Below are 12,373 nucleotides of genomic sequence, written 5' to 3'. Positions count from 1 at the left end.
TGAATATAACTACAATTTAATTTTGTAATTTCAGTTGTACTATATATATATATATATATATATATATATATATATTATATATATATATATATATATATATATATATATATATATAAATACCAACTATTGTACTTGAAAGATACAAAGAAACCTTAAAGTTTATAAATATTTTATAGGGTATAATTAAAACGTAACAGCAATGATATTACAGTGCAATGACATGGTAATTAGGTTTTTTAAGTACATGTGTACACTGTAAATATACATATACAACTATAAATAATAAAATAATGTAAATACAATATACAAATTATATATGTATATATATATATATATATATATATATATATATATATATATATATATATATATATATATATATATATATATATATATTTATTGGATGTAATGTAACTACAATGTAATTACATTGTAATGACATAGTAATAATAATGTTATGAAATAGCAATTACATTCAAGATGAAAGTTTGTAAATACATTTTACATATGTAATGTGTATATTTATGTATATAACTAAAATTTACAAATACTGTACATGAAATATACAAAAACACATTTACAATACAATTTTAGACATAAGTACAATGTTCAAACAATGCAATTACAATGTTATTTCGTAGTTGTTATAATGTAATGACATAGTAATTAAATCTAAAATAAAAGTAATTACATATGTACTGTGCGTTTTTATGTATAAATACACAAATACTGTACATGAAACATACAATCATTGTTTATAAATAATATTTTGGATGTAACTACAATGTAATAGCAATGTATCAACACAGTCATTACAACCAAGATAAAAGTTTGTAATTACATGTGTACTATGTATATTTAGGTATACAACTATAAAATCTGTAAATATAACATGAAACAATGAAACATTTACAGTTATTTCATATTAAATACATGTGAACTGTTTAGATTTAAGTATAAACTATACTACATTATATACACACTGTACATGAAATATACAAAAAAAAAAAAACACATTGATAAATATTACCTGGGATGTAATTACAATGTAATAGCAATGTAGTAACATTCAAGATAATAATTTGCAATTACATTAAATAAATGTGTGTCTGTATGTTAATATCTATAAATAAACAAATGCAATACATCAAATATACAAAGAAAAGTGTCATTGATAAATATTATCTTGATTGTAACTACAATATTTTTACAAATTAATAACAATGTAGTGGCATAGTAATTGCACATGTACAAACGTGTTGACAAATCAAGAGTAAAGTTTGTAATTACATATTGCTTACATTTTTTAATAACTGCTTTTCATTCATTAATTAATTTTTTTTTTCGGTTAGTCCCTTTATTAATCCGGGGTCGCCACAGCAGAATGAGCCGCCAACTTATCCAGCATATGCATTACTCAGCAGATGCCCTTCCAGCTGCAACCCATCTCTGGGGAAACTGCTTCTTTTCAGCAATGTAAAATTTTACATTTCATCTCAATGTCAAAAAACTCTTCTAAATCATCACATTTGCACACATCTTTTTAGTTTCAGGTTTCTTCTCAATTTTATGCGATTATGATGGCATTTTTTAGTTGACTCTGATTTTGTGTTTCTTTTTGGTCTTTCCAGCTGTTAATGGAGCAATCCAGCGAAATGACAAAGAAAGCTGATCCTTATTGGCCCTAATGTGTGCTTTCAAAATGCTGATTGGCTAATAGAAGGAACCATATAAAGTCAAGCTAGAGTTAGACTTTTGTACACAAAACCTTTTTTGTTTTTCTTGAAAAGTCCTAAAATGTAAAAAAAACTTATGAAATCAAAAAACATCAGATTTTATTTTTTTTAAACTATTGACATATCCATATCTGTCTGTACCACACACCCCTAATTTAAATATATTGTTATATTATGTAAAGAAGTATTTACTTCATCTTTCACTTTTATATTTTAACTATATAATAAATATTTGTTAGAGAACATTAGTTTTATTTTAGTTTATTTCTGTCTATTTCTGTATTTTATGTAAATCAAGCAATATTTAAATTTAAAATTGTAGTATTTTTTACTGTTGATTTTCACAAATGTTAATGATAAATTAAAATAAGCATTTTAAAATTTAGCATGTCTTCTCCCTAACTCTATTGACAGGGCCGTGGGGCCCTTTTTATATTGATAGTGGTGGGATATGATGTGAATCCCGTATTTTTTTTATGTGCGTGTAAGAAGCTACATGAAACACAGGTTTTGTCATAACACAAAAACGTCTTAAAATACTACACCATTTCAGTCATACAGACAAGAGTGAACTGACGCAGTGGCTCAGCATCTGTGCACTGTAAGTCTAGGGCAGTAAAAGAACTGCAAGGCAGAAAAACTCATAGTCTACCACTTAAAATGTCTGTTTGAGGACTTGGATGTTGTTAGTTTCACATACAAAACAATTATTTAATTTGATACACACATAGAGCACACAAAAAGTCCTTTATCTGAGGTACAATCTGATTGTTGTGTTCAAGTAGAACCCAATTACTTTACAGAATTGCAAATTAGTCAAAAGCAGACCAAAGTGAAAACCACATCACATATTCAGCTGGTGAAAAATCCTCAGCTTGATTGGAATGAATGAAGTCATGGTGTTGCCACATGTGTCTGAGCTTGAACAAGATGTTCAGTACCAGCACATCAAATCACCTATACAATTACATTTACCTGAATAATATTTTTCTGTAAATGAGCAACACATACCCACTGTAGAACAATGTTTACCTGAAAAATACTTACCTGAACAAAACTCACCTGCTGAAAATCAGTGTTTACCTGAGCAACACATGCCTGTTGACGAACAACACTTATCTGTGCAGAGGAATTTGGTCGTTGAACCATCTAAAGCGTTACAGACTACCATCAAAAAGGTTTACTTATGATAACTAAGACATTTCTTCATGCTACAGTGAAGAAAGTGCAAGTAAGTAATGTTGTTTAATAGCACTTGTGCAACTGCCCAAGTTGACCTCTTGTATACCCTTGAGGGGTATCAGGAACACAACTTAATCACAAAAACAAGTCAAAACAATCTTTAAGTGAAAGTTAAAAGGTTACCTCAAACCCTATACAAACATTTTGGGTACCAGTCCCATTTTACTATGTTTAGCCTTAACTTATCTGTTATATTGCAAATCAAAGACAGCAGCGAACGTTTACAAGGCTTTAATAACAAATTGACATGATACTTATGTCTGACCCTGGACAACAAAATGGGCATGTGTATGAGTAGAATTATAAAGATTACATTGTATGAATAGAAATTATACATTTTAATTTTACGCTAAAATCACTTGAATAATACTTAAAGATCATCATTCATGAAGACATTTTGCACCTTTAAGTTTTGGACAATTTTACTGGATATTTTCTGAATATATAAGAACCCTTTTTCCCAATGCCTTTTTCACTATTGCTTCAATTTCCAGATTATATCCAGAAAAGAAAAGTTAATTTTATATATTATATAGTATATATTATTTATATAGTTGTAACAACGGGGAGTGACACTGACAACAGAAGGTAGGATCCACATGCAGATTTATTTGAATAGTCAGGCAAGCAGTGGTCAAGACCGGCAAACAGATGTATGAGGGCAATCCAGAGTCGAAGTCAAAATAACAGGCAGATGATCAGAAGGCAGGCGGCTAAACAGGAAAACTGGATAAACAAGGCTAAGATCAAAACACGGGAAAACAAGACCAGGATAACGCGTTGTAATGTCACTTTACAGATAAACAAGACTCGGCAAACTGAAGGAGTAAATGTGTGGCTTAAATAGTGTGTGTCAATCAGTCTTTGAAAGTTCTCAGGTGTGCGAAAGTAATCAAGCTATATGAGGAAGCAGGTGTGTGGGCGAAGAGCATGTATGAAGTTGAAGTCCATTTACAAACACATTTGTAGTTCTGTGAGTGAGAATGTTTTCCAGCGACCTCTGGTGGTTAGAGATCGCTGTTAAATGTGACAGAGCCCTCCTTCTGAGGAGTGGCTTCCAGACACTCCTAATACTGTTCAGGCGGGAGGTGGAACTGAGGCGGAACTGGGGGAGGGATAGAGGGCCAGGACCATGCAGCATGGGCGGGACTAGAGCGTGGAGCTGCGGCGGGCCTGGAGCGTGGAGCTGCGGCGGGCCTGGAGCGTGGAGCTGCGGCGGGCCTGGAGCGTGGAGCTGCGGCGGGCCTGGAGCGTGGAGCTGCGGCGGGCCTGGAGCGTGGAGCTGCGGAGGGCCTGGAGCGCAAGGCTGCAACCATTGAGGAAACTTAGGCGGCGGCGGCCATTCAGGAAGTTCAGCAGGCGGCTGCCATTCAGGGAGTTCAGGTGGCGGCGGCCATTCGGGAAGCTCAGGCGGCGGCGGCCATTCGGGAAGCTCAGGCGGCGGCGGCCATTCGGGAAGCTCAGGCGGCGGCGGCCATTCGGGAAGCTCAGGCGGCGGCGGCCATTCGGGAAGCTCAGGCGGCGGCGGCCATTCGGGAAGCTCAGGCGGCGGCGGCCATTCGGGAAGCTCAGGAGGCGGCGGCCATTCGGGAAGCTCAGGAGGCGGCGGCCATTCGGGAAGCTCAGGAGGCGGCGGCCATTCGGGAAGCTCAGGAGGCGGCGGCCATTCGGGAAGCTCAGGAGGCGGCGGCCATTCGGGAAGCTCAGGAGGCGGCGGCCATTCGGGAAGCTCAGGAGGCGGCGGCCATTCGGGAAGCTCAGGAGGCGGCAGCCATTCGGGAAGCTCAGGAGGCGGCGGCCATTCGGGGCGGCCATTCAGGAAGCTCAGGCGGCGGCGGCCATTCAGGAAGCTCAGGTGGTGGCTCAGGCAGCTCTGGCGGCAGCGGCACTGGCAGCTCTGGAGGATCTGGCAGCTTTGGCAGCTCTGGAGGGTCTGGCAGCTCTGGAGGGTCTGGCAGCTCTGGCAGTAGCAGCTCTGGTGGTGGTATCAGCTCTGGTAACTCAGGTGGTGGTGGCCATTCTGGTGGCTCAGGTGATGGTATTTCAGGAACTGAAACATTAACTATGGCAGGAACGGACAAGGAACAGTAAACCATCTTGTGAGCTGGTGGCAGATTGGCGCTTACCACATTGTGAGCTGGAGGACTGGAGTCGGCCATCTTGTGAGCGGGAGGACTGGAGTCGGCCATCTTGTGAGCGGGAGGACTGGAGTCGGCCATCTTGTGAGCGGGAGAACTGGAGTCGGCCATCTTGTGAGCGGGAGGACTGGAGTCGGCCATCTTGTGAGCGGGAGGACTGGAGTCGGCCATCTTGTGAGCGGGAGGACTGGAGTCGGCCATCTTGTGAGCGGGAGGACTGGAGTCGGCCATCTTGTGAGCGGGAGGACTGGAGTCGGCCATCTTGTGAGCGGGAGGACTGGAGTCGGCCATCTTGTGAGCTGGAGAACTGGAGTTGGCCATCTTGTGAGCTGGAGGACTAGAGTTGGCCATCTTGTGAGCTGGAGGACTGAAGGTAGTGATCTTGTGAGATGAACTGTTGGCGGCCATTTTGTGACATGGAGAACTGGTGTTAGCCATCTTGTTAGCTGGAAGACCGAATGCAGCCATCTTGTAAGCTGGACTGTTGGCGGCCATTTTGTGAACTGGCAGACTGGGGGCAGCCATCTTGTGACATGGGGAACTGGAGACAGCCATCTTGTGAGCTGGCTGAGGTCTAGGCTGGTGAACAGGGGACAGGAATACTGGAGATGCAAGCATAATATTGTCAGTAGAGGGGATTGCAAGCCCCGCAGCTGGCGGGTCTTGCTGTCTATTGCCCCCCCCCCAAAAAAAAAAAAACATTTAGGGGTTTTCTCCACCTTGCCAACAGTGAAGGAGGACCCACTCATCTGTAATGCCAGATCAATGTAATTTTCTAAAGTCCCATGGGGTTCGTGCAAAGGCATGATGGAATAAAGGGGCTCAGAAAGTCCTCCACGAAAGAATATCATCAAACATAACTCACTCATGGATGTTATGTGTGCCAGTACGATGAATTCCTCCACGTACTCCTCAATGGACCGTGCTTCCTGACGCAGACGCATGATTGCAATACCCACTGGATCCATGTTGTGGCCGAGTCTTCTGTAACGCTGGGGAGTGACACTGAAAACAGAAGGTAGGATCCACATGCAGGTTTATTTGAATAGTCAGGCAAGCAGTGGTCAAGACCGGCAAACAGATGTATGAGGGCAATCCAGAGTCGAAGTCAAAATAACAGGCAGATGGTCAGAAGGCAGGCGGCTAAACAGGAAAACTGGTTAAACAAGGCTAAGATCAAAACACGGGAAACCAAGACCAGGATAACGCGTTGTAATGTCACCTTACAGATAAACAAGACTCTGCAAACTGAAGGAGTAAATGTGTGGCTTAAATATTGTGTGTTAATCAGTCTTTGAAAGTTCTCAGGTGTGCGAAAGTAATCAAGCTAAATGAGGAAGCAGGTGTGTGGGCGAAGAGCATGTATGAAGTTGAAGTCCATTTACAAACACATTTGTAGTTCTGTGAGTGAGAATGTTTTCCAGCGACCTCTGGTGGTTAGAGATCGCTGTTGAATGTGACAATAGTATACACAAGACATGATAAGGTAAATGACAAACACAGTTGAAACTGATGAAGACTGATAATCGGCGGGAAAACAGAACAGAGATATAAACAAAAGCACATGGAACAAAAGCTTTCATTACCATTAAAGTTATTTTTCTTTTTTTTTGTGCAATAAATGTCCCTTCTTAATTCATAATCTGGACAGGAAAGCCCATATGGGCCTGGTTTTTGTGTGTATTTTGGAAATTACTAACCTCGTTCACTCAGATGCTCATTTAGAACAGATCCAAACACTCCAGATTTACTAGCAGAAGAAAGGTTCAATAGAAAAGAAGTTCTTATGTGCACGTATAAATATGAAAAACGTATGGAATTATTAGTGAATGAGATTGAATGAGACTGAATGAGAATTGTGTCCTCTGTTGTGGTTTGGGTTGAAACATTTGACTTTATCTATTCAAGTAAACTGCATGTATATAGTTAAAACATGTTCGTTTCAAGTCTGGATGGGGCTGACAAAAATTACTTTAATTTTTAAGATTAAAGTTTATGCTTTTTAAAGATTTGCTTTTCCATTGCAAACATTGAAAAACTGAAGTGCAAAAAGTGTTGCATCTGTCCACTCTTTAAATAAATAATGTATCTCCATGTTGATGTATTTAAAATTTAATAAAATGGAAGTTTGATGGAAGTTATCAAAATGGAAGTGCAACCACTGATCTATTGATTACTGTTAAAAATTGTCCTATTAATAAAAAAATAAAAAAAACAGTAAAATACTGGGAGCTGCAGTTGCCAGCAATGTACTGTTATTTTACAGTATGTTGCTGTTGAAATACATGGACTACATTGATATACACAGTACTCAAGTGAACTCATTTTGTTCACTAAAAGCAACGTGTATCAAAGCTGAAGTAAATCAAATAATTAAATGAATAATTAAATGATAATTGAGGATAAGCAATAAACAAATGAATAAATACTGAAGGGAAATACAAGAACAGAACATACAAAAAATGACAACTTTAGTCACAGTTTTGTAATTAGAATAACCTGAAGTACAACAAATGATTAAATCATTTAAATTATCAGTGGATGATTAAACAACTCCACAAACATCATCACCAGCTACACTTATTACTAAAGCATTATTTTTGTATAACATCTACTAAAGTTCTTCTTAAGAGAAAGGTTAACTTTTTTGTCACTATCATGGAGAATAGAGTTTGATTTAGTTGGGCTCTTAGCCTTGACATTCTTTACAACAGTATATTTTAATGGCTTCAATTGTTAAGAACTTTATTTAATAATCACTTTTGATAAGACAAGCCAGCCGAAAACCTTAATAAGAACTGGTGTTTTTTCAATAAGACAGAACATGTACTAATTTAATATAATATACTGCTCCAATGCAATGTTTAATCTATTGACATTAAATTCTGACAGTTTTAAGAATATCTTGGACTATAACACTTTGCTCTATTGTCCATGGTGTAAATTACACTCAAACAGACATCAATAATCAGCGTATGAACCTCAACAATGGTGACAACTAACAAAATTAACATTTTAACTCACAAATAGGCTACTGAAAGTCTAAACATAAACAACAGCAGAATAAAACACACATAAAGAAAACTTTGAGACCAATATACTACATTTATTCATGCCGCAATGCATGCTGGGATATTTGTACTGTGTCACACCCAGCATGCATTGCAGCATGAAACTTTCGAATTGTTACCATTGTTGAGGTACAAGGTCTGATTCATGAGGTCTATGTCATAACTGAACTTGTATGTTATATCCTAACTCTAAAGTACTTATGTATTTTTCATGTTTCCACTTCTCATTAACTAAATTAATATCTGCAACTAAGCATACAGACTATTGCATGAGGTTCTTCCTCCATACCTTTACCAAACATTTATCAGGATAAATTTCAAACAATTAAATTTTTCTATCCACTGACTTTCCAACTTTATTGATTTAATAGAAGTGTATGTAAACTCTGTTTTACAGCAGTTAGAGAGTCTAACTCAATGAGCTTAAGGGTGAAGAGCCCAACTAAACCAGCTCCTCACTCCATTATGGTGACGCATAAAAACACCTAATTTTCGATGGGATCTCAATGAGAATAGTATGGAAGTGAAAGCAGTCAGTAATAACGGTGTCTGCTGTTGTTTGTGGAGTTGTTTAATTATCCTCTGCTAAGACTGAAGGTGTTTTATTTTACTTGATTTTATTTAATGCTGTAACTCAAGTCACTGTTTGTGTTTCTTGTTTCTTTCCTTCAGTGATTGTGATTATTAACAGCAGGTGTTCATCAGTGGCTGAATTCGTTCATTATTGTTCATTAACTCTGTCAGGTGAACTATATTTGTGAACTACTTGATGAAATAGTGAACAAAGGCACAAAGTGTGATTTCAAACACAGACTTCAAACGTCGAATCTGAACTCTGTTAGCTCATAACCAAAAGCAGTTGGTTACTTTCTCGGAAACAAAAACGTTACTGTTTTATTGAAAAAGTCATTATTTTACTGTAGACTAACAGTAATTTTTTTTACAGTGATATACATACATACACACACACACACACATATACATGTGTGTATATATATATATATATATATATATATATATATATATATATATATATATATATATATATATGATTTGAGATGGCAAATATACTTAGATTATACGCAACGATTTGCAGGCTAAATGGAGAAATGCAGACCTTCAATAACCGTCTACACAATATTTGAAACCGTCATTGTGCATTTGACGCTCCAGTCTCTGGGTGAGATAAGCATGAGATAGAAATAGTATAATTTGTATAAATAATTTATACTTAACGAGAAAGACGCAGCAGCAGAATTTACGGGTCATGACAAATAGCCCATGCCGTTTATAGATCTCGTTTATCCTATTTTTGTTTTCTATAAGGGCAAAAGTCAGCCTTTTTTTTTCTTTCTTTCATTTTTATACGCCCACGTTTTGTCCACTCTTGACTCCGGGTAGAGGCGTGTCCAGGTTACAATGCGCTATAAAGCATCATGTAACAGAGGGAAAGGCTGCTTAACCTGCATATTGTGTCTGTTTGCATCAGCTGTGACCATCACATGGGGTAAGTCTGACAAATATTTTTATTGCTTATATATTTTGTATTATTTATGCTTGCTTAGCATGAACTTTCTAATACATATTTATCACAATCTGTTTTACAAATCAAATTGCTATTTAATATAGTGTAGGCTATGCAAATGATAGGCGTTGTGTTTTAAATGCGCCACACTTCCGTTTCTGTTGTAACTGGTTTGGTAACATGCGGACGGCACTAGTTTCCATAAGCTTATGTAATAATAGTAACACCATGCAGAGTCCTTATATATTTATAAAAAAAAAAATAAGTATAATCTGTTGTGGAACTTAAAAGCTTAATTTTCTCACATCAAATTAGAATTGTGAAAGATGTAGATACTTATGTCTATAAAATAATCTAATTGAGTTAAATATATGTGATATTTTTAATTACCTTTATTCATTTTAGTTTTAATTAGTTGGTTAGTCAGTCAGTAAGTTAGCTAACTAGTTAAGTGAGGTTTTTAGGCTGCTTTAAAGTTCTTGTGAGATTTAAAACGTGCTATAATTTTATTTAAGACAAGCGTTTTGAGGTGCTTTGTGCAACAGGTCATTGACTGATAAATTCTAGTTTTAAGAAAATATGCGAATGTATGATGATACCATATTACACTGTTAAAAATCTCTGTTGTTATTATTATTATTATTATTATTATTATTATTATTTGTAATGCTGTTTGTTTAATTCAATTAGGATTTTACATTTTGAAGAATGTAAAGTCTTAATAAATAAATATATATATATATATATATATATATATATATATATATATATATATATATATATATATATATATATATATATAAGTCAAATTATGACTTTTATTCAACCAGCAATTTATTTATTTATTTATTTATTATAATGAAAATATTTTTGTCAGAATTTGCCAGAAGGATGAATAATTTTAAGCCCTGACTCTCACGATATGGGGATTATAAAAGTTCTTCATATATACATAGAACTAGACATATAAACATTAATTAAACTGTTAATCTGTTACACAAGTTTTTGTTAAATTGCAAATCTTTTTAAACCAGTTTTGCCCATGTATTGCTGTTTTCTATTTAGCAACAAGAATACTGTGTTTTCACAATGAAAGACGGACCACCTGAAGAATCAACAGACCCCCCACCCTACTCGCATGGTAGTTTCGTATTTTACATTTATGCATTTGGCTGACACCTTCTCCAAATCAATTTTCACATGTTAAATCAACCAACAACCAACATGGTGCAGATTGGCAAGCCTAGAAACTCAATTATTCTACTAGACTAGCACTCATGATTAAAGTATGTGTGATATTGAAAAATGCTGAAATATTTTTTTTCATTCATTCATTTTTCTTCAGCTTAGTCTTTATTTCAGAGGTCACTAAATTATTTTACATAAATTATTTTGATCATGAAGACACCTTAGACTTTTAGCGCATGCTCTTTAATAAACAAGCTCTTTCTTTTCTCAGAGGCGATCCCTGAGGGCTTTGTAAACCTTGCTTACAGCCAAGATGAGAAACCTCATGAAGACAAACCAGAGGAGCCACCCAGTGACTCAAAGCACAAAGGGTACATACTGATTGAGCAGCAAGTGGATTGTTTTATTCATGTAGAGAGAATTAAGAAATGTGTCTGCATTTTATAAATGATGGGTGGTTTCTGAGTAAAATATGGACAAACCCAAATGTAGGGTTAAAAGTAGGTCATTTAAGAAAACAGCAGTTGGGTTTGTCCTATTTAAACCAGCATTTTTAGAATAAATAAGCAAGTGACAGAAAATAAGCAGGGCTTAAGGCAAAAATTCCATGGAAAGTTGCCTCATTCCCTCAATTCAAAATCAATAACATTCATTTGTATTTAGCTAAATAGTACAATATATATATATATATATATATATATATATATATATATATATATATATATATATATATATATATATATATATATATATATATATATAACATGAAGTAACAATGTGTGACAATCCATCACTAACAATAGTGCATGCCCATCTGAATAAAGGAATTTATAGTAAATGTAGTGTTTTTGGACCTTACTTAAAATAAACTGTTATCATAATTCTGTTGTTTATACGGTAATGCAACAATGTAAGAAATATATAAGCAAACTACCCAATAAAAATATGTTTTCCACAACTATACTGCATAGTATACTATACAACACCACAATTTACGGTAGTAAGAATTTAAGTATGCTACAGTATGTATTACAATTTATCAAATCCCTATTTTTAAAACTAAAACGTGCTGTAGCATTCATTAACAAAGTGTTGTAAATAGTATAGTATAATGCACTTTACTACAGCATGGATCAAAAACACTCATTTAAACTTGTTTACAGATACTCATTTATATTCTTTATTTATTTTTTAATGAATGAGGAACAAATAAATATGACTTGAAAGAGACCCAAAACAAATGAGTGACCATAAATGTAAAATTCCAAAACAGAAAATGTTGACAATTTTTTCTCTATTTCAACAGCAAAAAGGGAAAAAACTCAAAGGACAACAAAGAGCCAATGAAATCAGTTGGGTTTTTTCAACTGGTGAGAGCCGTCATATCTTTATCAATTTTGCTGTTCATTCTGGAAGCAGTTATGTAACGAGATCAGCATTGTGGTTGCCAGGTACGCGTGTAATTCACGTGTT

The 12,373-nt window shown here is 35.9% G+C and overlaps 1 protein-coding gene across 1 annotated transcript in view; it reads left to right on the top strand.

Moving 5' to 3' along the window:
- The first annotated feature begins 9,643 nt into the window (after positions 1–9,643).
- Positions 9,644–12,373, top strand: part of abcb5 (ATP binding cassette subfamily B member 5) — a 28,732-nt gene continuing 26,002 nt past the window's right edge. The window contains exons 1-4 of the mRNA XM_087286869.1: positions 9,644–9,694; positions 10,778–10,853; positions 11,172–11,271; positions 12,207–12,270. Of these exons, the coding sequence (XP_087142995.1) occupies positions 10,802–10,853; positions 11,172–11,271; positions 12,207–12,270 (216 nt within the window). The 5' untranslated portion in view covers positions 9,644–9,694; positions 10,778–10,801. The remainder of the gene's footprint in view (positions 9,695–10,777; positions 10,854–11,171; positions 11,272–12,206; positions 12,271–12,373) is intronic.

Source organism: Danio rerio, chromosome 16 (assembly GCF_052040795.2).
Source record: "Danio rerio strain M-AB ecotype USA chromosome 16, GRCz13ab, whole genome shotgun sequence".
Lineage (NCBI taxonomy): Eukaryota > Metazoa > Chordata > Actinopteri > Cypriniformes > Danionidae > Danio > Danio rerio.
This window is presented reverse-complemented; position numbering and strand designations above follow the sequence as displayed.